The following is a 26,571-nucleotide window of genomic DNA, read 5'->3' on the forward strand; positions in this document are numbered from 1 at the left end:
GCTGCACAGCTTGACAGGCTGGCTGGATGATGACTCAACGCCCTTCAAAACAAGATGAAAAATCTTCTTCTTTTGCACCCAAAACGCCGGCAACGGGCTCCCTGTGTCAATCCCCTCAAGACTGGAGAAGGAGGATGAAAGATTGGGCCTGTCCCTTTCTCTTTGCTCCTTCCATCCTTCAAGAGCGCAGCATAAAAGAGGGCTTTGTGGTGGATATGTTCAGTGTTAGGGGTGTCTGGTTTGAGGAGGGTCAGACACTGCCAGGAAATTAGAGGGTGAGGTTAGAGGGAGGAGGGTGGGTCATTTAGTCCACATGGAGACAAGCTGGCAATGTGAGTCTTTACTGGCAGTGCTGGTAAGACACATGCTTGCCTGAACATACATAGTCTTTCACACACACAAATACACACTGCTGCTGCTAGCACTAATTCTTTATCAGCCCACGGAAACAGTCTTCTCTCTGTGCTGGCAGATTAGCTCTTTCACCCCCCCCCCACACACACACACACACACACACTCCCCCACACTTTGACTGTCTTTTGTGACACAAGTAATGGCAATTACTTCTGGTTTACACTGGTATCCCTACTGGTAAAGTTGATGGGTGTGTTGTGCTTTGTCAGGTAGGTCAGCTTTCATCAACAGATTCGTTATAATTAGTCTACATTGGCTGTTTTCCATTACATATTCTGGCATCATAATTAGCTATGTCTAGACTAGTAGTACTAATTAGCTAGTCGCATTTTTGGTCTTTGAATATGTCAGCATTGAATTCAGCTGAGATTTATGCGCTACGGGTGGCGCCCCGCTGCTGTATGACATCGTGTTGCCGCAAACAAACCGAATCTACAAATGAAATCTTCAGCTGTGGGTCAAATTGAGCCGCACTCTGACGAGCCAGTCAGCTCACCGGTTTGGGGGGAAGCTATACGTGCCAAACCAGGCGGAGTCGGAAACGCGAAAGCCAGTGCGTTGCCTACCATCCCTCCCCCGGCGGAGGAGTGCGATTGTTGAGTCAAGCGAGAGAGCGTGATCAACAGCCCCGGCGAACCACGGTGTTGTACTGACGCTGAATTTACTGTGACTCGGCAGACCCCCAGTTCACTTGCCATTGAAGAGGGAGACCACTGCTAAAACAGCGGCTTGAGCAGCCTAGCCCATTATCTGCTTTCACTGTCTGGGAAGCCTGTCTAGAGGCCGACATTCTTCCATATCCCTTCGACTACAAGACTGAAACCGACAGTACATTTGAAGTCTTCACAGCAGGAATATTTAGCAGTGTCTGCTTGGATATTTCACTTAGAAATGGACGGTTTTGCTGGCAGTTTGGGTGAGTTGGATTCGATCACTATTAATAGAACGTCTCCGTCTGGTTAACCGTTAACGTGGTCAAGGCTAATTTAGCATTGCGATTTATGATAGTATGCTGTAATATAAGGTATCCGCATACACGTGTCAATGCTGTATTCATTTGTCATCCTGGTCAGTCAGTGTAGATTCAGATTGGAACCTTGCAGCCTACAGTCTAGGTCCAGTATTTGATTGCTCTGTTTTGCTGTTCTCGATATCACAAGCATCCTGTCCTTTGATCTGACATACCACATACAGCAATTGGTTACTGTAACAATGCGTCGGATATGGGCGAGTAGCCTACCACTAAGTTCCTCGTCTATCTCAGTTGGCGTTTGTTATGATAGTTTGTAATGAAACCACCTAAAAACAAAGACTAGGACAGGAAATTACTGAATTAGGCTAGGGTTTGTTTGTCAATGCTGGTGAGCAAGATGTGCCAGATCATGAACATTTGAAGAGCTGAGGAGTGGGTGTCTGTGCGTGTGAATGAAGTAAGACAGAATCGTCCCTGAAGCAATAGGATGTACGTCAATGCAATAAAAACTACAACAAGAATTTAACCTGCTCAGCTCACACTCAACAATATCATACATTGACTTAACTTTACACCCTGAAATTCAAGTAATACACACTAAGAACATATCTAAGATTGATTGACTTTTAGCAGAAAAGTGTAGCCTATTGAGCTTTCTTTAAAGCAGATGTGCCATCAATGGCTCCAAATCAATTTTCCCCATGCTGTTGCTGGGGTGCATGAGCATTTTATTGAGTTGCCTTGGTGATGCCCTTGGCAAGATGGTAGTTGGAGGCCTTTTGTGTTTGCTCACGTGTCAGACTTGTGTGTACAAGTTGGTGTGATGATTATTTACATGCTGTAAAAGTTGGCACCTGGCCTTATTATTAGCTATGAGAGAGACAGACAGTCTGTTTTAGTTTTGTATTCCTCCTTACTCCCTAGTTGTTCCTATATTTCTGCAGTGAAAGTTAGAGGGCACAGATAGTATAGAGCACTGCACTGCAGAGAAAGAGAGGGGGAGAGAGGTACAGGATGCAGTAGAATAGGTTTTGGGTGCATAGCTCACCACGCATGCACAATCAAACCAGCTCTGCAGTCGTGCCCACTTTTTATGCCAGAATGCCCCTTTCCACTGAACACTAACTGCTGATTCAGTGCCACAAACAAGGGGGAGGTGGAGGACACGGAGCAGTCTGCAGTGTGCCACTGCTGCCAGTCCTTGTCCACTATGGGATCTTTGGGCATAATATGGGACTGTAGATTAGGTGAGGGGGTGTTATTCTAGCTGTCTAGTCCTCTCTGTGCATGACCATGCTGTAAGACTCTTATCACCGTTAAACACAGATAGGTTGTACTCTATCTTCCTGAACAGACAGCCCTCGGGGCAGACAGCACTGTGACAGCGTTGCATTCCAAATGAACGTGGGTCATCTCCATTTCATAACATTGCTGCGGGCGGTCGTCAGCGTGTGGTTAGTCGCTGTTTAGCCAACTGGATACAGTTCATTTGGGATGAATGATTAGCTTATCTTTTGGAAGAGTTCTGAAGAGTTCAGATGGACGTTCACCACTTTGAAGTCAGAGTTGGTCTGCCTGTACACACTGAAGGTCCAGCCTGTGTGACAAGCAGTAGTGTCTGGGTGTGCTACAGTGCACAGACCTGTGGTAGTAAATGCCAGTCGATGTGTTTGTAGCTGGTTGAATACTGTGTGGTGTGCATTGCCAGGGCGATGCAGGAGCTGGTAACGACTGGAGTTGGGCCTCTCTTTGAGAGGAGGCCGGGGTGGCGTCGGAGTGCCCCTTCTACACCATATCAGCATTCACACTGTCAAATAAGAGGTTAAAAATAGCCCCCCCTGGAGCCAGGTGCTAGTGTACACACCCCCGCTGCTGCTACTGATGTGTGTGTGTACACGTGTTTGTATGTGATGCAGTGAGAATGGTGGTTGTGTGATTATATTGCTGTTTATTGTGCCCTGTGTCCTGTGATTGCAGACTGATTTGATGTGTGTGCGTGTGTAAGATAGTGAGAGAGTGAGTGAGTGTGTACTGCTTGCCTATGTGAGTTGTGGTCATTGCAGGAAAGACAAGCAGAGGATCAGGTTACAGAATTCCTTCCCTGTGAAAGAGGAGGAGAGCAAGGGAAAGAAAGGGTGAGTGAGTGAGAGACTGGGAGAGATTTAGGGAACAAGAGCAAGCGACAGAGGGGAAGAGATTGCAGGGGGGGTGAGGGAAAGAGGTGGGTAAATGTCCAGGTTGTGAAAGAGACCAGGTAGAGCAATGGAGAGACCAGGCAGAGGGGGAGAGACGAGGAGGGAAATACAAGCCAGAGAGAGGGAGAGACCCGCCAGATAAGGGACTTGGCGAGGGAGAGATTGAGAGGGAGAGAGACCAGCCGGAGAGAGGGAGAGATGAGGGAAAGACTAGCCAGATGGGGAGAGATGATGGAGAGACCAGCCCGAGAGAGGGAGAGACGAAGGAGAGACCAGCGAGAGAGAGGGAGAGACCAGCCAGAGAGTGGGAGAGCAGGGATCATACAGCACGTGCGTCAGAGCAGTTCCAGATGCAGGAATGTTGCCTCCAAACCTCCGGCACCCCCCCCCCCCCACCCCATAACAATGTATTACATTACAGCTGGAATGAAAATAAATAATGTCTCTTTCTGTCTCTGTCTCTATTTCTCTCTTCCTCTTTCTCTGACTCTCTCCCTGACTCTTTCTCTGACTCTCCCTGACTCTTCTTTTGCCTTGCTTTTTTCCTCCACTCTGATCTGAAAAGAGTCTTGGAGCTGTGGAGATAGACAGCCTGACACTGTTGATGACAGACTGAGAGAGACATGGAGTTCACCACAAAGAGCGGGCGGGCGGGCGGGCGGGCGGGCGGGCGGGCGGGCGGGCGGGCGGGCGGGCGGGCGGGCGGGCGGGCGGGCAGGCAGGCAGGCAGGCAGGCAGGCAGGCAGGCAGGCAGGCAGGCAGCCTTGTGTTAAATTCTTTGTTTATTTAAGTGGTGTGCACATGTGGTACAGGTCTTGTTACTGTGTGTGGGAGGGGATGGGGGAGACCTGGTGTTTGTAAACACTCCCCTGATGAAAGAGCCTGGCTGTGTCTGCAGTCCACTGACAGATGAGGGAGGGAGGAACAGGAGGAGGAGGGAGGGAGGGAAGGAGAAAGAGGAGGAGGGAGGCATAGAGGAAGGAGGGACAAGTTGGAGCTCTTCCCAGAGATCGACTGCTTGGCATTTCAGGCATCCTGTGTGTGAACATGTCTGTGTGTGTGTCTGTGTGTGTGTGTGCAAGGTAGAACTTCTTGCTCATTAATGCTGGTATTCTCTAGTGATCATTTACTCGAATCAGGAAGTCCAGGCATCAGGCCTGAATGGTGTCAGGTGTTGACTTCCTGAACACAGGTCACCTGAGAGGTGACACACACACAAACACACGCACACACGCTATACTAATTATCCCTATTAGTCAGGCTGTGTACGTGTCTGGCTTGATGTTCCCTGTTCCTACCTGCCAGGGGCTCCAGGCATTAGGAGATGAAGCCTGGCTGGATCAGGGCACCACACAACCCTTTAGGATGGATGGATGCATGGATGTGTTGGATAAGGAAGTAGGACAAGGTGGATCATTGGGAGGGGGTTGGGGGTTGGGGGAGCAGGTTGTGTTTTTGGGGGCGCATGTCTCTCCACAGCGGGGCTCTAATCAGGATTAGGCATTATGTGTGTGTGTGTAGCTCTAATCCTCTCTTGGGTTCGTCTCTCGGAGGGTCGCGGGGCAGGATGGTGTGTTCGATGAGGGTCACGGCTACAGGTCACACAAACATGCTGGGATTAGGAGGAGCCAGGTGAGGGGGAGGGGCAAAGGAAGGGGGAGGCGGGGTTCGCTTCCCTTTTGACCAGTTAGCACAAACAGTATCGGTCACATGATGATCTGTTTTCATACATGAATTAGATGATCATTTTGAGTTTGTTTTTGAATCTTCTTAACTGTGTGTGTGTGTGTGTGAGTGTAATGTATAACCTCCTGAGTTTCCGAGACTAGACAGGTGGAACTTCACTGGTTTCACCAGTCTAACTGCTGGAAAGGCTTGCTTGCCCTGTGCTGGTGTTTATAGGCGTAATACAGGGAAACAAAACAAGCGCTGCTAAATGCCATCAGGCCAGGATTAGACAGCAGTTTATGGGCCAGTGGAGACCCGCCTGGCACAGGGGTGGGTGGCAGGGAGGGGTGGGCGGCAGGGAGGGGTGGGGTTTATTAGTGTGTCAGTGACGCTCTAGTGAGTGGGGGGGATTAGCAGTGTGGGGGGGGTGGGGTTAGAGGCGGAGGTTTGATGAGTGGAGTGTGTATGTGTGTGTCACTCAAACTATTTGTGTGCACTAGCTTTGATAAAGTGTCTGGGTGTGTATCGGAAGGTCATTCTTACTGCGGGGGCTACCAGGCGACAGCACAGTGTAGGCCCTCCAGTCTGTCTAACCCTGGCAGAGATAGGCCAGCATTTCGATATAGGAGTCAATTAAAACCTACCTGTATATGAGTGTCCACTTTGACTCCATAAGATGCTTGTGTGTGTGTGTGTGTGTGTGCGCGCGCACATGTTAGGTTCTCTGCTCTGTGTCTGTTGCTGGGAGCCTGTTGCACATGCTTATTTTTAGCTGTTTGTCACCTACAAATCATGAATGTGCTGCGTCGGGCATTTTCCCTCTAACGACTCCCCCTCTGCTCCTGACCAGCTAACCTTTACTGCCTCCTGCACACCGCCAGCCCTTCCCCCCAGAGTTAGGCCTATACACACACACGCACGCGCGCGCACGCTAGCCTGTGTTGCTCCTTGTGTGTCCCTACAGAGCTGACAGGGCAACACCTATGACAGCGTCTAGTCAGCAGGTCTCAGTGTGGCAGCAGAGCCCCCACACTCTAAACCTGGTGAAGGGAGGGAATTGAAGTGTTGAAGGTGATATCCTGGCCTGGAATCTAGTCATGGAAACCAAGTCTTTCAAAAGTAGTGATAATCCATTTAATGTTAAATACATATTGAATGTCTGACTTACATAGGCATTTAAACGTCCAATTGTTTTAAGGCCAGCTTTATGTTGATAAAATATGTGATGTTTATTTAATGTAGCCTACATGCAGAGAAGAAATTGGAATTTGCAATATTGGTCATGGAAAGTTTCAAGCCAAGAAAAGGTAGTGCACGTCCATTGGTCAACTGGTGTGTGAACCCTATGTGGTGCTGTTCTATGTGTGCCACAGCTGTGTGTGAACTTCCTGTAGCAGTGCCCCGCACCACACTCGTGCAGGAAGCACGACCTCATTCTGTCCTGCGGTGTGCTGGCGCAGGCTGATGACCCGGATCTGTCGCGCTGCTCATTGCAGGCACTGCTGAGTCAGAAGGGTGCTCAGCAGAGGAGGAAGGGAGTGAGGGAGGGAACTGGAGGGATGGAGAGGGGACATGTAGAGTGGGGGAGAGCACAGCAGAGTGTTGTTGAGAAACAGGGAGAGATTTGGGCGAGGTAGGGAGAGCTTGGGTAGGGGGAGAGAAGCGGGATTGAGATGGAGAGGGGAGAGAGAGGGGAGAGAGAGGGGAGAGAGAGGGGGTAGAGAGAAAGAGAGGGGGTAGAGAGAAAGAGAGGGGATGGAGAGAAAGAGATGGGGTAGAGAGAGAGAGGGGGTAGAGAGAGAGGGGGTAGAGAGAGAGGTTAGAGTGGGGTGGGGCAGTGGGTTGAGTGGGAGGGGAAAAGGAGAGAAGGGGGTAGGGAGGAGAGAATAGAGAGAGAGCAAGGGAGGGAAGGGTAGAGGGAGAGAAAAGGAGGGAAGGGTAGAGGGAGAGAAAAGGAGGGAAGGGTAGAGGGAGCGGGAGGGGGTAGAGAGGGAAGGGTAGAGAGAGGGAAGGGTAGAGGGAGGGAAGGGTAGAGGGAGAGGGGGTAGAGGGAGAGGGGGTAGAGGGAGAGGGGCTAGAGAGGCCTCTTTACTGCCCGCCAACTTTCCTGTGGTACTTTTCCATGGCAACTGGTCAGCCAAACTGGAGGACAAGAGGTATTTACATTATGACCAGGTAAGCAATTGGGGGAGGTGCGTGTGTGTGTTTTCTCACAACCATACACTCGGTGGATGTCTGCTCCAGTGATCTGTGAAGTGTTGTACTGTAGCTGGGCAGATAGGGGGTGCTGTCTTCCAGGCTCATTGCTTGGAGTTGCCACAGAACAAAAGGTGACTCAAAAGGCCACAGATCCTCAGAGGGGTGATGCCCTGTAGAGTAGGGTGAAACTGTAGGACCATGGCCATGATGCAGGGGTGTGCAGGTGGGGATATATCATATTCAAATCTAAAGGTTTTGAATACATTGGCCATGTTGTTCATTCAGTTTATAGCCATGAACTTTTATTGGGGTTCGGATAACTGCAATACTATCAGTTTTGTTTGTTATAATATGTTGACTTTATATTTAAGAAGTATTGACAGGTTGCACTTTGAGAGAGTTTAGGTGGAATTCTGCTGGAGGAATGGGAATGTGAAGAACATGGACCTACACACATGCTGGACATACTGTTCGTCTCCTCAGGCTAAGACAAAATCCTCTCTCTCTCTCTCTCTCTCTCTCTCTGTCTCTCTCTCTCTCTCTCTCTGTCTCTGTCTCTATCTCTCTCTCCCTCTCTCTCTCTCTCTCTCTCTCTCTCTCTATCTCCCTGTTTCTCTCTCTCTCTGTGTGAAGTTCTGGTCTTACTTTAGATGTTTTTCTGATGTGCAATCGTCCGTGCCACCTCAACCACCCCTTCTCCCTCCTTCATCCCGCTTTCCTCCAGCGCTCAGGTCCAGATGCTTCTTTTCAGAGAACGAGACATACAAACACACACACACACACCCAGGGTTTCCGGATCTCTCCTTCTGTCTCTTCTGTTCTCAACATTTTCTCTCATTTGCGCTAAGCATAATTGTTGCTTTTGTTTCCTCCCGTTTTTACTGCAGTTGGAAAGACACTTAAGGCTTGGTGTTCCGGCAGTTAAAAGTAGGTGAATAATTGTGTGTTTGCATTCATCAGTCTGTCAGTCAGTTAGACAAGTGTCAGCTTGCCAGCTTGTGTCAGTTGTGATATTTAACTCTCCCTTAGCTCCTGTAGTCCCTCTGTTCTCCAGCACAGGGTTAGACACGCAGGAAGACTCCCCCTCTACATATGCACACGCACTTGCGTAAAACACACAAAACAATCTTCGACCCACACCCGGTTATACCAGCTCACCCACGCCACGTGGATGCGCATCCGTGCACACGCGCGGTACTCGTTCCACCTCTCCGCTCACGCGCAAACACTCGCGCACACGCACACAACAGTGAATGCATGTGTCCTGTAGCTACAGGGTGGTCTGAAGTTGTGCTAGGAACCTGAAGTGTGGGATTGGATCAGAACCCTGACATTCACATACGGTTCACATTTATACCTTCAGCTCCTCGCAAACTACCGTTACACTCTGGCTCGCAGACTTGGCTGTTGCGTGTGTTTTTGCACAAGTTTGTTCGGATACATTCCCGTGTGCCTGTCCACGAGTGTGTGTACGCGCACACGTGTATATTTTAATAGAATGGTGCCGCGGTGTGATTCGGGTTCCTCGTACTGGGTGTGTGTGTGTCACAGTGAAAGCGATCCTATCTCAGTGAGAGATGATGAAACCACCTTATCTGAGGGGCTGACTGATAAGCTACTTTTACATATGGTGGACTTTTATTACCCTGGTTTTGAAGTGGATGATTAACTTCCTTGTACACTGCAAAGATATCTGCCGAGGAAATGATCCCTCATCTCCGGCGTATTGCTGTCCAGCTCTGGACTGGCCTTGTTTCACGATCACTTCTAGGTAATCATTATTGTCTCTGCCTTCTCAGAAAATGTGCTGGGACTATTGGATACAGGACTTCACATGGTTTACTACGTTCTCCTTTGATGGAGCCGGTCAGTGTAAAGATCAATCCATCGGCCTGGTAGTCTGGAGACTCTGGTTGGGGTTGTCAGGGTGACACGCGGCCTGTTTCCTCCTGACTCATGGAGACAAAATGGCTGCGTCAGCACACCTGTAATTTGGCTTAGAGCTGAGAGGAGGCGGGGGGAGGGGAGAGTGTGGAGGAGTTTTACTGTAGAAGAACAAAGCTGTGGTTGTAACTGGCAACCTGCCACTTTCGCATTTCACCTTCGTGTGTGTAAGTGTTTAAGTCCTTGCTGGTATGTGTGTGTGTGTGTGTGTGTGTGTGTGTGTTTGTGTGCCGGATACATCTGTAACGGAAACTACAGAGATAGAACTAAGCCCTAAAGCCCATAGACCAGATCGGCATGAGGCTGTGTTCTATGCAACATGTATGCAGTACTGTATGTCCGTATTGTATCTTAAAGCACATATTACACAGCCCAGATGGATTCACAACAGCTGAAGAAGCATGTTCAGACTCAAGCAGAACTAGTTCTGTCTCCAAGTAACTGGCTGTAGAATGGACTGGGTAGAGTAGAATAGAGAAACTTTATTGTCCACTCCAGGTTGAATTTGTCATGGCATGTTATAAGAAATATACATACTTACCACTGGGTATGGTTAGTGTGTACTGGGTATGGTTAGTGTGTACTGGGTATGGTTAGTGTGTACTGGGTATGGTTAGTGTGTACTGGGTATGGTTGGAGTGTGTGTTGGGTTGCATTAGCTCGCTGGTCACATTGCTCCTTCAGTGTGGTGGCATGGTGCCAGTCTAATTGGAAACAGGGCACTGAGGAATGTGGGCCACTCTGCCAAGGGGCAGGAGTGGTGGGCGTAGCATGGCGAGGGGCGAGGGCCCCCCTACACAACCGCACACAACCACACACACACACGCCTACACACATCTGTTGGGCTACTCTATGGGGTTACAGAGTTTGGGTTTAACACTGGACTACTGAGCAGGGTCTTAGAATAATTATCTGCTATATATGCCTCCTCTATTTATTGCACATGCATCACACACACACACACACACATACTCACCCACTTAGTCCCACACTTACACACTCAAACAATCCACTGTACACTTGCGAACGCCCAGGAACAACTCGTACTCAACTGTCTCATGTCGTTTCTCGCACATGCACACGCGTCTCTCGGACTCCGTCGTCCCCAGTGTGGACTGCACCCCCACTCTCCTCGCGGGGCTGTCACACCAAGGCACTGTGGTCCAAACACTCAGTCAGCCCAGACTGAGTGATGGAGGGAGCGAGGGAAGGAGAGAGGAACGACTGGAGGAAGAGTTTTGCCAGCCGAGCCTCGAACAGTCCTCATCTGCGGAATGGATCTTTAAAAAACAAAAAGGCCTCGCTAAGCCTCCCAGTGAGCACGGCAGGCGCATGTGGTGCCGTCTGGTAAGCAGAAGTGCGCCATGTTTTTAGCGTTAGCGTTAGCGCCGTGTCAGGGTGCTGTCGTGATTCCAGAGAGCCTCCTTCTCCCTCCAGAACATGTCTCGGGCTGTCCTACACGTCCCTCTGTGGTTAGCGCCTCACATTCCTCCCCTCTCGCCTCCCTCACCCCTCTCTCTTTTAGCGGCTGCAGTGTTGGCATTTCCATCTGTCTGAACTTTAACCCCTGACCCTCCCCCCCAACCGCCACCTCTATCTCTCTCTTTATCTCTCTCGACCCCCTCCTTCCCATGGGAGCCCTTGGCCTCTCTCCCCCTGTCTGGCTGGATATGTCTCTGTCTCTTCATCTCTTCATCTCTCTTGCTCTCACTCCCAGGGTTATATGTGTTATGCTGGGTTGGGGGGGTATTGCTGTTAACCTCTGAAACACACAAGCACACACACGCGCGTGTGCGCACATTGCGGATTGTTAGGAGTGCCGTGACTGCCGGGCCGGGCCGGGGCGGGGCGGGGCTCTCCTTCTGTGTCCTTTCAGTATGTCACTTGAAAGGGCACCCCTGACACTTCAGTTCCCCGAGGCGCTCTGCGCTCTTAGCTTCTCATGGTAACGCTAATGTCTCGTGGGTGGAGGGCACGGCAGCCGTACACTGCGATATGGGCTGCTGCCCGCGGGTTCCGCAGGGACCCAGAAGGGTGCCACGACAAGGGAGGGAGGCCACAGGGAGTTGCTGTTGGGTAACCAAGTCATCAGGCTGGCACAGACAGGCAGCCATTTCCACTTAAGCAACAATGTTAGCCAGGCATCAAGATTAGCAGATAATGTTTCATTCCTAACGGCGGGCCGCCCCGACATGCCCGATCTGAAAACCATTAGCCAGATTAGGGCACAGACAAGGGGGGAAGGCAGGGAAGAAGGAGCGACAGAGCAGGGGAGGAGAGATGGGAAATGCGCAGCGATGAACGATCTGTGTGACTGCCCGTACAGGGGTTTGCAGCGAGAAGGTGTTGTTTGTTTCTTGTTTGTTACAGTACCTAATCAGTCTCATGCCTCCTACCATCATTTCCCCAACACGAGTGAGTGCCTCTGTGCCGGTCCTGTGCCAGTTCCTTGTCCCCCCCCCCCTCCCCTACCTCCTGTCAGCAGAGAAACAGTGTGAGAATGTGGTCTCTCGTGCGTCTGAGCACACGGCATCAACACAAACACACACACATTCTCTGCATTCGGGTTGAAGATGGCTGACTGGGTTACTGGGTTAACGCTTACAGTATCTGATGCCAGCAGACTCTACTTCTTTGCTGCAGTTTCTCCACAGTATGGTCTGGGTGTGGGTAAAGTAGCTTTTTTCTGAGTTCATGAAATATTGCGTGCATGTGTGTGTGTGTGTGTGTGTGTGTGTATTTACAGTACAGGAGACTCATGCCCAGTGGTGTGTCCCCGCCAATTTCCTTCCTTCCTGGCTCTGTGTAGTTCCCATCAACCATCTTGGTTTCCTTTTCACAGCATGACACTTACCAGTGTAGCTACAATATTGATCCTGGCCTATTGATTTCCTCCAGAAGTCCAGCAGTAACTTCTGCTTTGTGTGTGGCAATTGGATGATCCTTCCTGTTTGTCACATGTCACCACCACGTGTCACTTTCTCAAAGGAAATCACATTCTGCCACAGTCTGATGTTGCCACCGCCAACTTTCTTGTATCGGTTGTGCCTATCCATCTTTTGACCCAACCATCCGTCCGTCTCTCCGTCCTTCTGTCCATCCCTACATCATCAATCAGTATCCTACATCACCAGCAGCAGCAGCATCCTCTGAGCACTTCCAGAGCCTGGGTGGGAGTGGTGTCCTTGTTTCTCTTTCCTCTCCTTCCTCCCCCTCCTCTCTCTCTCTCTCTCTCTCTCTCGCTCTCTCTCTCTCTCTCTCTCTCTCTCTCTCTCTCTCTCTCTCTCTCTATCTCTCTCTGTCTCTCTGTCTCTCTGTCTCTCTCTCTCTCTCTCTCTCTCTCTCTCTGTCTCTCTGTCTCTCTCTCTCTCTTCCTCCAGGCAAGTCACCAGGCTTTCTTTCTTTGTTTTCCTTTTTCCGTCCAACTTGGCGGCAGGCTGCATTGAAAGAATTCTCTCTCTTTTGCTCTCTCACTCTGCTCTCCCTCCCTCCTTCTCTCGCTCTCGCTCTCGCTCTCTCTCTCGCTCTCTTTCTCTCTCAGCCGTTTTTGAGCGCTGGCCCACTAAGACATAGGGCTCAGCTCTGGTTACAAAGCTAAACGGAGACTTCTAGCTCCAGACTGGGTGTGTGTTGGGAGAATTCTGGAAGATAGATGAACACACACTCTCACAGGGACAAAAAAAAGTCATACGCATGTGAAATAAAGACATTCGCACACATACCAGGCTAATGGCAACAACAGAGATAGCAAGCCTTTCCCGTCAGTCCCTGGCCTGTCTGCTTGCCAGTGTCACGGGCTTGACCGGGCATGGTCACGGGAGCCATGCTGGGCTGCATTCTGACCCAGCCAGGTGCTCATGATGGACCTCATGCCACTCATATTAGAGCGGCAAAAATGTCTTAATATAGCAAAATGTTAACAAGGAGCGCTCAGGTCATTCTCAACGAAGTCAGATATGTCTCCAATTTTCCTCATAGGGCGTCATTGTTGGTTGACAGACTAGAGGAACCTGTGGCAGAAATGGGAATCATAAGATCCAGCCTATGTGGGCCTCATTATTATTGCAGTGCTGCGCTAGGCATTTTCTGATTGTTCGATGAATGGTTTATAGGTCATATTATTATAATAGTTGTCTGATGAGATGCAGGGTACAGTCCTGTTGTCGAGGGCGTTGCCATTTCTGTAGGGGATTCCACTGAAATTGAGAGGTGTGAGAAAGCAAAGTTTGGTAAGGAAAGAGGCGTATAAGGAAGGAAGGAAGGAAGCAAGGAAGGAATAACAGAATGGAGGAGGAGGGAGAGTTGGTACCTTTCTAACAAGGCTCCTGGAGTTTCACACCTTTTCTCAGTCTACCATCCCCCTCTCCCTTACACCATTAACCCCCTCCCCCCTTCTTCTCCTCTCTCTCTCTTTCTCTCTCTCTCTCTCTCTCTCTCTCTCTCTCTGCGTGTTGACAGGAGTCTATTGACAGAAGTCTGCTGGAACTGCAGAGGTTAAATATCTAGGCTTTAGCCCCTCCCTCAGTCAGCCAAGATTTAAAAAAAAAATCTTAATCTCCTCCTCCTTTTTACTCGCTCGCTCGCTCTCTCCGGCTTTGTGTGAGCGCGGCAGCAGTGTGTCAGTGTGTCTGAGAGAGAGAGAGAGAGAGAGCGGGAGAACGAAGACAGAGGAGACTGAAAGAGAGAAGGGGAAGGAAGGAAAGGAGGAGAGTAAAGGCATTGTGTCTGCTGCACAGACGGCCAAGAATTGCTCTGCACACGAGGAAAGACTGGATGGGAGGCAGGCGCGAGACGCTATAAAAGCGACAGAAGGAGAAAGAGAAAAAGCACCCTGCCCAGAGAAGGAGAAGAGCAGCCCCTTGCTCTGACACGCGCACTGCCGTGGCGAAATCTGCTAACACACACACACACACTCTCGCTCACACCCTCGGTAGAAGAGGAAGCGGCCTGGATCTTGTCAGTGGAGAGAGATTGTGTATCTGTCCCTGAGTGAGTGTGTGTGTGTGTCTGCAGCGAGAGCAGAATGGAGGAGGTTACAGAGTCACCAGGATGCAACTCCACTGGCGCTACGCTGCTCAACAACCATTGTCCCGGTAACGTACCTCACCTTGCTTCACCATAGAGCTGAGGGCACCAGGCTACAGAGTTTAATGGCCAGGTGGTGTTCCATTTGGTGGTGTGTGTGTGCGCGCATGTGTGTGTGGCTGCGTGCGTGTGTGTCTGTGCATTCTTGGGGGGGAGTTCCCGTCTGCGGAAATGCGTGAATGGACTGAGGTTCAGGCACACTTGCACTTTACCCGGGTGACTGTGTGGTTCTTACTAGAAATGGCGTGCGTGCGGTTGAACATGGTTGAATCTCCACGTGTGTTTGTTGAGGGTGTGTGTTTTCAGTGTGTCTGATGCGCCTCCGTCCAGTGAATGTTAATGAGAAGAGCTACAGGCATTGCTGGAGATGGTTGGTTGAATGGGGAGAGTTTGATTATGACTGTTCAGTGCTGGAGGGAAGGAGGATGGCAGTACTGAGACTGTTCACGCGGGTTAGAGGGTGTCATAAACCCTGTGGTGATCAGCACAGTTTACACCATGTTGTATGGGTCAGTGTAATGTGTATAAGTGTTGGCGTGTGTGCAGGTGTGTGCATGTTTCTAGAAATGGTTTTGTTATCTGATTACGCATTTGAAAGAAGCACCTTCCTTGTCCATAATGTGGTCGCTGTGACCTCTTTCTAGACACACAACTCTTTCAGCCTGCACACCCCAGAGACGCGGGCTTCTGATTGGTTCACCAGAGGAGGAAATGAGGAAGTGGAGCTGTCTGGGTAACGGGCTTTATGGCTGGGGACTGATATGCTCCTGAGGGGGAGGGCAAGAGATAGAGAGAAGGAGGATAAAGGAAAGAGAGAGAGAGAGAGAGAGAGAGAGAGAGAGAGAGAGAGAGAGAGAGAGAGAGAGAGAGAGAGAGAGAGAGAGAGAGAGAGAGAGAGAGAGAGAGAGAGAGAGAGAGGGAGAGGGAGAGGGAGAGGGAGAGGGAGAGGGAGAGGGAGAGGGAGAGGGAGGGAGGGAGGGAGGGAGGGAGGGAGGGAGGGAGGGAGGGAGGGAGGGAGGGAGGGAGGGAGGGAGGGGGAGAGGGGGAGAGGGAGAGGGAGAGGGAGAGGGAGAGGGAGACATACAGAAAGAGAAGTGGAGAGAGGGCGAGAAGGGAAAAAGAGAGTGGGAGAGGGAGAGACAGTGGATGGGAGTATAGGAGAGGGAGGGAATGAATGATTTGGAGTTAAGGATGGAGTGAATGGAGAGGGAGTTTCTGTGCGTGTGCGCGCCTTGGCCTTTAGCAGAGTTCATGGTCTCAGTAGAGGGGAACTTAGGCCGAGGCTAAGTCTGGGCTTAGGTCTGGGCTAGGTCTGGGCTAGGACCGGTTACGGTGTTCCATCCTGTCTTTGTGTAGTTCTCTCTCTTTCTCAGAAAGAAGCTCTGCCAGAGTACACACCCAACACAAATTAAAGTCAAATAGAGAAGCACTCAGTTGTTGTGGGGAGGGGAAAGAGAGACAGACAGACAAAGCAAGAAAGAGAATAATAGAGAGAAAGCGATAAAGTTCAAAGCTATTTGAGGCAATTTTTTCTCTCTCCTTCCCTCTTTCTCTCTCTTCTCTTTCTCTTTACTCATGCTCTTACCTCTCTCACTCATAAATGTTTATAGAAGGACATACTTTCAGATGGTTAAATATACACAAAGTGCTTACAGGTAAATATAGGTACACACACACACAGGTGTATTTGCACAATTGGCATATGTGTGTTTGGCAAGTGTAACTAAGTGTTTAGTGTAAGAGGAGGTGTAGTGTGTTCAGATGTCTGCCAGCAGGGAGATTCCCCAGTCTGACAATATTCACAGATGGTCTCATTCTCATTGTGTGTTTGTGTTTGTTGCCAGTGTGACTGTGTAAGGTGCAATGTGTGTAAGTTGTTAAATAACATATAAGTATAGTGTGTGTGTGTGTGTGTGTGCTGTACTGCTTCAATGTATCCACAAAGCTTATTACGAGTGTGTGTGTCAACACTGTGTACCACAAGTACGTGTGTGCTAATTGTGAATTAATTGCTAACAGTGTTGTATTGTGGGTCTGTGCGTTACGCAACGATAAAGTCAAGTGTGTGTGTGTGTGTGTGTGTGCAGTGTAACAGTTGCAGCTTCTCTGATAATCCCTGCTCATCCATCATCATATCTCATACTCAGTCACTATTTCTCTCTTGTTCTAGTTGGCTCCATTTCCCTCCATCTCTCTCTCTCTCTCTCTCTCTCTCTCTCTCTCTCTCTCTCTCTCTCTCTCTCTCTCTCTCTCTCTCTCTCACTCTCTCTGTCTCTCTCTCTGTCTCTCTCTCTGTCTCTCTCTCTGTCTCTCTCTCTCTCACAGACAGACACACACACACACATACTTTGTCCAAGTGTGCAGTCTACTCTTTAACTCTTTAAAGCAAACATGTCCCTACATGCCGAAAAAATAATTTGAATAGAGTAATGCACAGGAATCCGGTCTTGCGATGATAAACATGCCACACACACACACACACACACACACGGTACTTACACACGCAGACACCTTGTCCAAGCAAAGCTGTGAGACGTCAGAATGAATGAATGTGTGTGTGTGTGCAAGTGTGCGTGTCTGGCTATTACCATAATCAGTGGTTTATGTATCAGTGTTGCATGCTTTCTGATGCAGTCTGCTTCCTCAGGCTGACTTCATGATTCATGCAGGTGTCTTTGTTCATTAACAGGACTGGGGTTGCAGGGAGCATGTGTAATGCTGATTAAGTATTGATGGAGGGAATGTCGGTACTAAATCTGATTAGCAGGCTTACATACTGTGTGTGAGGCGGAAATGAGCGTGAAGTGTGTGTGTGTGTGTGTGTTCCTGCCTCGGTTCATCCCTCTTCTGGCCAGTGGGAATTCAAGTGTTCTCAGAGAGTGTGTGCGTGTGATGTGTGTGTGTGTGTGTGTGTGTGTGTGTGTGTGTGTGTGGGTGGAGTGTTTATGGAGTGTGTGTGTGTGTGTGTGTTTGTGTGTGTGTGTGTGCACAGTGTGCATGCAAAATGTGTTTGTTGAGAGTGTGTGTTTGCAGTGCGTGTGTGTGTGGGGTGTGTCTGATGCACCTCCATCCAAGTGGGACCAGTGAATGTTAATGAGAAGAGCTCCAGGCATGGCTGTGTTTGTGCGTGTCTGCAGTGTGTGTTAGTGTGTGTCTGTAGTGTGTCTGTGTGTGTGTATGTGTCTGTGGGTGTGTTTGTCCATGTTTCCAGTAGACATCTCTCAAGGAACAAGCGTAAAGCAGGATATTATCATATGCAAAGCAGACAAGTCCTTCCCTCATAAAAAAACATGTCTGCATAAAGAGAGAAACATTGTGTGATGTGGACAGAAAGAGGAGGGATGGAAAGAAAGAGCAAGGAAGGTGAAGAGACGAATGGTCTGAACAACTTTTATCTTCATGTTGTGAATAATGATTACACAATGTTATAATTACTGTGTAATTTCCTCAAGGACTTTCGTGTCAACAGTCAACATAACAATTGAGCTCACTCACATTGCCTCTGCAAAGTCTTTTTCCTGTTTGACAGGATGTGCTTTTTAGCGCACGCTCCCTTGCAATGATTTACCAAATAATGACAAAGTTCCAGAGGATTTCACCCCTCTCCCTCTGCAGTGCTGTAGCTTTAAGGCATGCATGACATCTCTTCTTGTGTGATCTCGCCTCCAAGAATGACGCATGTTGCGGTAGAAGCGACTCCTCACTCCCCCTGGAGATGGGTGCATCTTCAGTGCTATCTGGTGACTAAAGTATTCAAAAGAAGCTGACCAGGCCATTAGATCACAACTAGTCCAACCGGGAGCAAGGGCGGCCTTAGCCTCTGGTCCAATGGTACTGCTGCATCAGTAGATCCTCTGTGCTAGGATCTACTGATGCAGCACTACCATTGGACCAGAGATCACAACTTGTCCAACGGGGAGCAAGGACAGCCTTAGCCTCTGGTCCAGTGGTACTGCTGCATCAGTAGATCCTCTGTCCTGAGGTCTTTCAGACCAGCACAGCCCCCTAACAGTCAACCAGAATGTACAGCTTTCACTTCCAGGAACATGAGGCCAGAATGTTGTATGTGCATGTATGCATGTGTGTGTGCACAATACCTCGTGTGTGTGTTTGTGTGTGTGTGTGTGTGTGTGTGTGAGTGAGTGAGCACGGGGTGGAGAGGAGAGCTCAGGAATGTGACAGTTCATTGTGAAATGTGACAAGTGAAGAAGCCTTCCTTCCTCTCAGACAGAGACAAGGAGCTATCAGCTCTGCAGAGCTCAGAAGGAGCCATCCTTGAGGTTTACAACATACACACACACACACACACACACAAAACAACAACAACTCAAACTAGCAAGTGGGATGACAAGTAGCTCTCTTATAGTACAGAAAATTGCCATACATTAGGCTAAAGGATGTCAACTCGAATCTAAGTTCCCTTTCTCCCACTAACCCGCTCTAATCTACAGTACTGTATAGGGCAGGCTCCCCAGTGCAGACTGACATGGCAGTAAGATCTGCTGGGTCTAGCGTACTGCAGTTTGTGTTCCCCGGGGAGCCTTTGATGGAGCGGAGTCGAGATAAGATAAGCATCACTGAAGCAAGGCTCCACGCAGGGGAAACTGAGGAGAAAGAAACAAAAGGATTTGAGACGGGAAAGCAGAAATGGCCTCGGCATGGTAGCACTTGTGGAGCACCGCAGAACACCCCACGCACGACCTGCCTCCGTTCTGCTTCCGTAACTATGGGGACGGCGGTTGAGGTGACTGTTGGGTGTGTGGGTAGGCAGCATGCGCCTCGTGGGCTGCTGCATGTCTGCTCTCTGCCCCCTCTCCGGGTTCTGCCACGTCATGCTCAGAGCCGGAGCATCACTCTGCTCTCTGTTACTTCATGCATTTGGTACATCTTGCCTGGAGTTTGTTTTCCTCCAGGGTCTTCCTTGAGGGTTCAGTTTGGTTTATGTGCAGTTGTATGGGCGTATGTGAAGCCCTCTGTGACGTTGCTTGTTAAAAGGGCTATACAAATACCCACCCACTATACACACATGTACACGCTCAGTGACACACACGCATACACACACGCCCTCTGGAAACCTCAAGCATTCCTCCGTCTCATCTTAGCAGGGCTTCAGTAACTCTGATGTTAACAGACTGGTTCTATGGTGTTCTACTGAGCGGCTTCACACTGCAGGCAGCCAATTATCCCTGCAACACCGCTCTCTGTCTGAACCCATTCCAGCGTGCGTGTGTGTGTGTGTGCGTGCGTGGATCGACGGGTGTGTGTGTCTGTGTTTGTGTGTGTGAAACCGACTCGTAGAGACAGAACACATGCTTCAGCATTAGGAGATACAAAAAGAGAGAGTCAGACAAAGGTCCCCTTTGTACAGGATACTCTCTCTCTCTCTGTCTGTCTCTCTCTCTGTCTGTCTCTCTCTCATCTTTATCAGTGGAGAAGAGCTGCCTCAGCACTTTAGCTCTCAGGCCCTCTCAGACTCTCTACTTTATCTGTCCTCGAGAGGCTGTCTCTGTGCTCTGCTTGTATTCCTGTCTCTCAGACATGAAGCGGTTTGATAACTCTGCGTTGGCTTATGTTTCCTGGCTTGAGCTGTTAAGAGTTGGTTGATTGACGACTCCATTCTCAGCTATTTTCATTGGCTCTCACCCTGAGTGGGAATTGATTTACAGTTAGAGCTGTAAAAGCAGTAGGAGCTGGATTGGTTGTTCTTGAGATTGATGGCTGTGCACTCGGCTAGCTTCCCTGGCTCAGGTCTAACCAGTGTACAGAGGAGTCCATTGTTCTCTAATATCCCATTTTTGTTTAGCGGTTTGTGTGTGTGTGTGCGCCCAGTAAGAATGGGTTGTCCTTCCTGTTACTGTGGTTAACACTGCTCGGCTATCCAGGACTGGCTAGCTGGCACTGCCCACTCTGCCCTCACCTACTGTGTGGCCAGAGGGAATAATCGTCCCTTGACTCTGTGAGACCGTGTGTGACTACCGTGTCACAGATATTTTCCCACAACTCAGTTGAGCTCAGCCAGTGTGCTTTTGTGTAAGGGTGGTTGTGTGGGTTTATATTGTCCGTCCTGTGACCTAATGTGGAGGTAAGACGGTTCACGGCTGCCCCTCTTAAAGACAAACCTCAGCAATGAAGGCACATTACCACCCCCCCCCCCACACACACACACACACACACACACACACACACTGACTGTACCCCGTTTGCTCCCCTTATCCCATCCAGCAATCAGGACCTAAACCACAGCTCGGCTTGGCAAGAGCACATATCCCCCCGGTCCACACACACACTTGCAAACACACACACACACAGTATGCTCTTTTTGTAGAGGCATAAAACACATGCACGCACGCACGCGCACACACATATGCACAGTATGCCTTTACCATAGAGGCATAAAAATGAATGCACATACACACACACACATGCGCACACACACAGGAAATCAGGGCCGTGTGTGTTCCGTTACTTGATTACAGGATCATGCCTGGGTTTTCCACGTCTTCTTACTTCCCATGTAGTTTCACAATAGGCCGGGGGGGAAGCCCCCCCCCCCCTCCCGCACACAAGCTTACTGATGACCCAGGGTACACACTGACTGGAACTGACTGTAGTGTGTTAGAGTTAGAGTGTGTGTGTGTGTGTGTGTGTGTGTTTACTTACTGCACTATACTATGCACTATTGTAGTTAAGATATTCTTCTTCGATTCCGAATGTGTGAATGTGCCTGGTGATGCGGTTATTTGTGTTACCTGTGCATTTGGTTATTTGTGTTACCTGTGCCTAGTATAGACTCTTTTGGGGTTAGTTTATGTTACACTGTCCACGTGCACAAGTTCTAAATGCTCTGGACAAAAAAAAAACCCAACCGCAAATGTCAACTGTAATAATAATAAAAAACGTGTACTGGACCAGTTATGTGTGTATTGCGTAGCGTTGCTCACCCTCTCCTCCCCCCACCCCTCCCCCCAAACAGACGACAGCATCTCAGCGGCCAGTGCGTGCGACGTCCAGGACCGCCTGTCGTCCCTGGAGCTGCGCGTGCAGCAGCAGGAGGATGAGATCACCGTGATGAAGGCGGCGCTGGCCGACGTGCTGCGGCGCCTGGCGCTCTCCGAGGACACGGCCGCCTCCTCCGCCAAGAAGCAGCAAGGCGGCAAAGGTACCCCCTGAGCCTTGACCTCCCCCTGACCCTTCTGTCCCCTTGACCCAACTGAACTGCCCATCTGAATCCCCCCCCCCCACCCCCATCCGCACTCTACCCCATTGCTAAGTTTGTAGGTCTGTGGTCAAACTCGAGGCCCTGGTACCGCCCTCCCTGGTTGGTTAGGAATGGTAAGAAATGAAAGGTCGAGATGGAGGTGTAGACGTAGAGGAGAGACAGGCAGATAGAGCGAGAGAGAGAGAGAGACAGAGAGAGGGGGGGGGGGAGAGACGGGGAGAGAGGAGGAGAAAAAGAGAGACTGTGTTTACACAGAGGTAGCTGAGACCAGAACTTGGATCTGTTAACAGTTTCACTCCGACCTTGACCCCCGGCGCAGAATGTTTCCACCCAGAACACAGCTGTGAGTGTCCTCAGTGTGTGTGTGTGTGTGTGTGTGTGTGTGTGTGTGTTCATATGTGTCTCTTTGTGTGTGTGTGTGTGTGTGTATACTATGAAAGGCTCTGTCTCTTCAGAAGAGGAAACGGAGAGACAGAGAAAGAAGGAAGGAAAGAAAAGACAGATAACCGAGAAAAAGGAACAGAATCATAGAGATATAATGAGGCACCTAGGAACGAAGAGAAAGCAAAGGAGAAGTGAAGTGTGTGTCTCTTGCCCTGGGCCTGTGGTGTGTGATCAGTAAGAACCTCCTCCCACACCCTCACCCACTCAGCCAGGGTCTGTCTGGGTGCCTCAATAAAAGTTATCTACACACAGACTCTCTGTCCTGTGTGTGTGTGTGTGTGTGTGTGTGGGGGGGGGGATGCTGGTTGAGACTGGCAGACCCTCAGTGTGGTTAGTGAATCATTATCAGAGTGTCTGGTGACTGTGCAGCCTTGACATCTCTGGCTAATGCAGCCCTCTCCTCCAGGATCATAGAGGGCCAGTCTGGGTAATGTCCTGGCTGCAAAACTCAGCCATTGGTCCTTGACAAAGGGCGACTGTGGCCTATTCCAATAGTGTGGAAGTGCATTCTTTTTCATCCCTTCCTTCCCTTGTCCTTCTTTCCTTCATCCTTACTCCCTCCCTCCCTCCCTGGAGATAACCACAATTAGAAGAAAAACATTTCAGAGAGTCATGCTAAGTCATTCCCTGAAAAATATTCACCAAGGAAACTGCTTGTTTGAAAAGTGGAAAAGGACCGTGTTTGTGTGTGACTGCAGGATCAAGACTGCTGTCTTACCGGGGTAGACTAGTCATACTGAGGTTGTGTGTAATGACAGCCTTGGTAAGTCCCCCTGACCTGATTTCAACTTCTCTTCCTCCCTCTGACTATCCCTCTGATCACACCCCTTCCATCCATCCTCTCTCATCCCTCGCTGCGCTCAGCCTTCCCGTAACTCACCCCTTTAGCTGATTATGTTATGATGTCACTCCCTGCTTAGCATAATCCCCTTGGTGATAACCCCCCCCCCCCCCCCCCTGTGGAGTGTGTATGCATGTGTGTATCCACACTGTTAGTCAGCACTTCTGCCACATTGTGACATATCCAGCTGAAGTTATTCCACGGTCAAACCGATGTTAGCTTAAAATTGTTTTGACAAATGGATCACAGTGTGTTTGTTTCCTTATCTGAATGACAGTACAGATGATTAAGACTTAGGGAGATTACATCTTATGGTTTGTATCTCTGCAGAAACAGTGGCCCGTCCTGTAGAAAACCCCCCCACAAACGTACAAATACACCTCACCCCCACACAGCCCTCTCCCTCCCACTCTCAACGCCCCTCTAGTACAACTCACTTCCCCATTCTTTGTCTATCTTTCTTTTTTTTAGTCCACATCTTTCTATCCACCTCCCACCTCATCCTCAGTCTAAATCCTGCTCACTTCCCCCCCCCATCTTTCTCTTTCCAGCCTCATGTTTTCCACTCCCCCCCCCCCCCCCCCCCCCCCCCCCCGATCTGTCTTTCTCTTTCCAGATATGCCATATCGAGAAGCCTGGACAGAGAGAATGTGTGTGTGCGTGTGTGTGGTTATGTGTGTTTGCTCTGTGATTTAAAGACATGGATCTATGTTTCCTCGGGGTATAGTTAAAGGTTATGTAAGGACTTCCTTTGAGACACTAGGCCACTATAGCTCTGGCACGCACACACACACACACACACACACACATACATCCACACATCCATACATGTCAGATAAAGAGATAACTCCTGGTTATGTCAGTGGCTAGGCATGTGTGGAGGAAGTGAAGGTAAGGATTCAGGTCCCATCTCTGTAACTCATTATTATCAATCAATCACTTGACACAAGCCGGTGATCAGATGCTCTTAACTGAATGCCATCGATCTGGTATATGTGGAGCTCTATTAATCCACTGTGTGGATCAACCACTACACAAGGGTCCCCCCTTTGTTTTGCCTCTTATCCTGCCTGACAAGCACCTCCCATTGTTTTGTCTGGTTGTTTTTTGGGGGGGGCTGGTGGATGGGGGGTACACACAGGCCCCTGCTGTGTGTGTGTGTGTGTGTGTGTGTGTGTTTGTACTGGGGAGTAATGGAGCGTGAAACTGAGCCATGTGTCAAGTGACACAAGAGCAGCGCACCCCTGGGAATGCCACGCGACCTCTTTTACGCACGCACGCACGCACGCACGCACACACACACAAACACATTAGATGCAGAGATAAGTGCAGGTTATGTCAGTGGCTACATTAAGTGGACTCAAGTGCTGCGCTGTATGCACACACCCCTCACTCTTTGAATGCCCACAGACCTCCAGTATGATGTCTCACAGGGGCTGTACACATAGCACAATGTGTGTGTGTGTGTGGCTGTGTGTGTGTGTGTGTGTGTGTGGCTGTGTGTGTGTGGCGTTTCCTGTCTCAGCCGTAGGTCGGTAGTTAATCAATGCTTTAGCTCCGTCCGACACAACTGCCCCCATGCAGTTTGAGCTGCCTGCTCCATCCTTATCCAATTAGGCTGTCTGGCTGGAGGATGGGGTGAGGAGAAGGAGGGGGAGGGGGAGTTTGGGGGGGGGGGGGAGCGGGAATCTGCCCTGGCTAATCCATCTTTTGTCCTGGTGGATCAGACGGTTAACCCTCGTCCATCACTCCCCACCTCCATGTCCTGTGACTTCATCCCTCTGTCCTGACTTCCTCTGCCAATCCCTTGGCTGACCCTGTCCCTGAGGTGACCCCATTTGTCCCTCCAATCCCTGAACAGTGTTCCCCTGAATAGGCTTTTAGTTAATTAGCAGATCTCTCTCTCTCTCTCTCTCTCTCTCTCTCTCTCTCTCTCTCTCTCTCTCTCTCTCTCTCTCTCTGTGTCTGTCTGTCTGTTTGTCTGTCTGTCTGTGTTTCTGTCTGTCACGTTCGCTCACGTTTTCAAACCATCTCATGGTGTCCCGAGCTTGTCACTCTGGGCTTGTTCTAAGCCCTGCTCTCTCCTCCTGCCTGCAGGCCAGGCCTCCCTGCGCGAGGCTTACTCCATGTCCTGCATCGCCAATGGTGGCTCCAGCAACCGCAAGGCCGGCCACAGAGATACCTCCACTGTGTCCGTCACCAGGAAGGAGACCTTCTCCTCAGCAGCCAAGAGGTACCACACCTCGCACACGCACATGCACACACACACACAAACACACAAACGCTGGGATGCACACAAATACATACACAAATTGACACTTATATTCAATATACAGTGCATAGAAAAACACACACACCTAAACGTCCAACACACAAACCAAAAACGTCGAATGTCACTCTAAATAACAACAAACGCCTCACTTAAACCATTGACAAACTCTGGTCTTTCCGTCCCAGACAGAGATATCAGTCTTTTTGACAGTCTAATATGTCAACATGTTCACATTCCTCCTCACAGCTTGCAGTGACTCAACAGAGTGGGGAGCCCTGGGTTGTGACAGGACAGACTCCCTGTCAGGGCTTGTAGCTGAGTCCACTATGTTCACCAATTTCTCAGTTGAATGTTCAAAAAATCGGTTCATGCTGCTTAGCCTTGCTGGCTAAATAGATTCTAGCTTCGACCATTGATGAGAATAAAGCAGGTGTTTGACTTGGCTGTCCTCCTTGCCATTGTAAGTAAGGGGGCCGTCTTTGTTTATTTACATCATTCATATGTATCACCCCTTAACCCCATTTAGTCTTTCCTCGCCCACTTACCTGCCACAGGTGTGTACGTATCGACCTGTTGTGTGTGTGTGTGTGTCTTTAACCTCCCCCCGGTTGTTTTCTCTGCAGCGGACCACCTGAGAGGAGAAAGGACTCCAAGCCTCAGATGGAGGGCATCAAGGAGAAGGAGGAGCCTAACGATAAAGGCCCCGCCCCCGCCAGCCCCCAGACGGCACCCTCCCCGGCCACCAGTCACCCCCCCTCCCCCCACCCCCCCCAGTCCCAGAGGCACACCCCGGAGAGCAAAGGCCCCTCCCCAGTCAAAAGGTTCCCACCCACTTCTCCCCCCCCCCCCCCCACCCCACCCCCTCCGGCCCCGGTCCCTCTGCCCTTAATCTATTTCTGGGGGCAGTTGGCATGCTGCTCTGCTAGCTACATCCCTCACCTCTCAATGCATTACCATGGCTACTACTGCTACTGCTGCTGTCACTACTAATATCACTTTTGACCTCTGTACAGACCTCTCAACTTTACCTACGGTGGAGTTTTTCCTCATTCGTAGTTGCCTTTTAACAAGCATTTTTGTCGGGGTTCAGGTAGGAGAGCATGTCGAACAGAAGATAGGGAGCATAGGAGAGGAGAGAGGAGGAAAGAGGAGGAGAAGAGAGGAGGAGAAGAGAGGAAGAGAGGAGAGGAGAGGAGAGAGGAGGAAAGAGGAGGAGAGAGGACGAGAGAAGAAGAGAGGAGGAGAAGAGAGTTGGAGAGGAGAAGAGGAGAGAGCAGGAGAGGGGAATGGTTTGCAGATGTCTGCTCTCATCCGTGG

The 26,571-nt window shown here is 49.9% G+C and overlaps 1 protein-coding gene across 3 annotated transcripts in view; it reads left to right on the forward strand.

The window, feature by feature from the left end:
• Positions 1–999: 999 nt before the first annotated feature.
• The window catches only part of eml4 (EMAP like 4), a 41,710-nt gene continuing 16,138 nt past the window's right edge, over positions 1,000–26,571 (forward strand). Inside the window, exons 1-5 of one of the 3 annotated variants that reach the window (XM_084708786.1) lie at positions 1,000–1,330; positions 14,407–14,486; positions 21,452–21,637; positions 25,080–25,215; positions 25,878–26,075. In XM_084708786.1, coding sequence (XP_084564912.1) covers positions 14,417–14,486; positions 21,452–21,637; positions 25,080–25,215; positions 25,878–26,075 — 590 coding nt within the window. In that variant the 5' untranslated portion in view covers positions 1,000–1,330; positions 14,407–14,416. Of the gene's footprint in view, positions 1,331–13,962; positions 14,487–21,451; positions 21,638–25,079; positions 25,216–25,877; positions 26,076–26,571 lie in introns of those variants that run through there. The other 2 variants (XM_084708787.1, XM_084708788.1) reach the window with 2 other exon arrangements.

The sequence above is a fragment of the Hypomesus nipponensis genome, chromosome 11 (assembly GCF_054491055.1).
Source record: "Hypomesus nipponensis isolate SF chromosome 11, ASM5449105v1, whole genome shotgun sequence".
Classification (NCBI taxonomy): Eukaryota; Metazoa; Chordata; class Actinopteri; order Osmeriformes; family Osmeridae; genus Hypomesus; species Hypomesus nipponensis.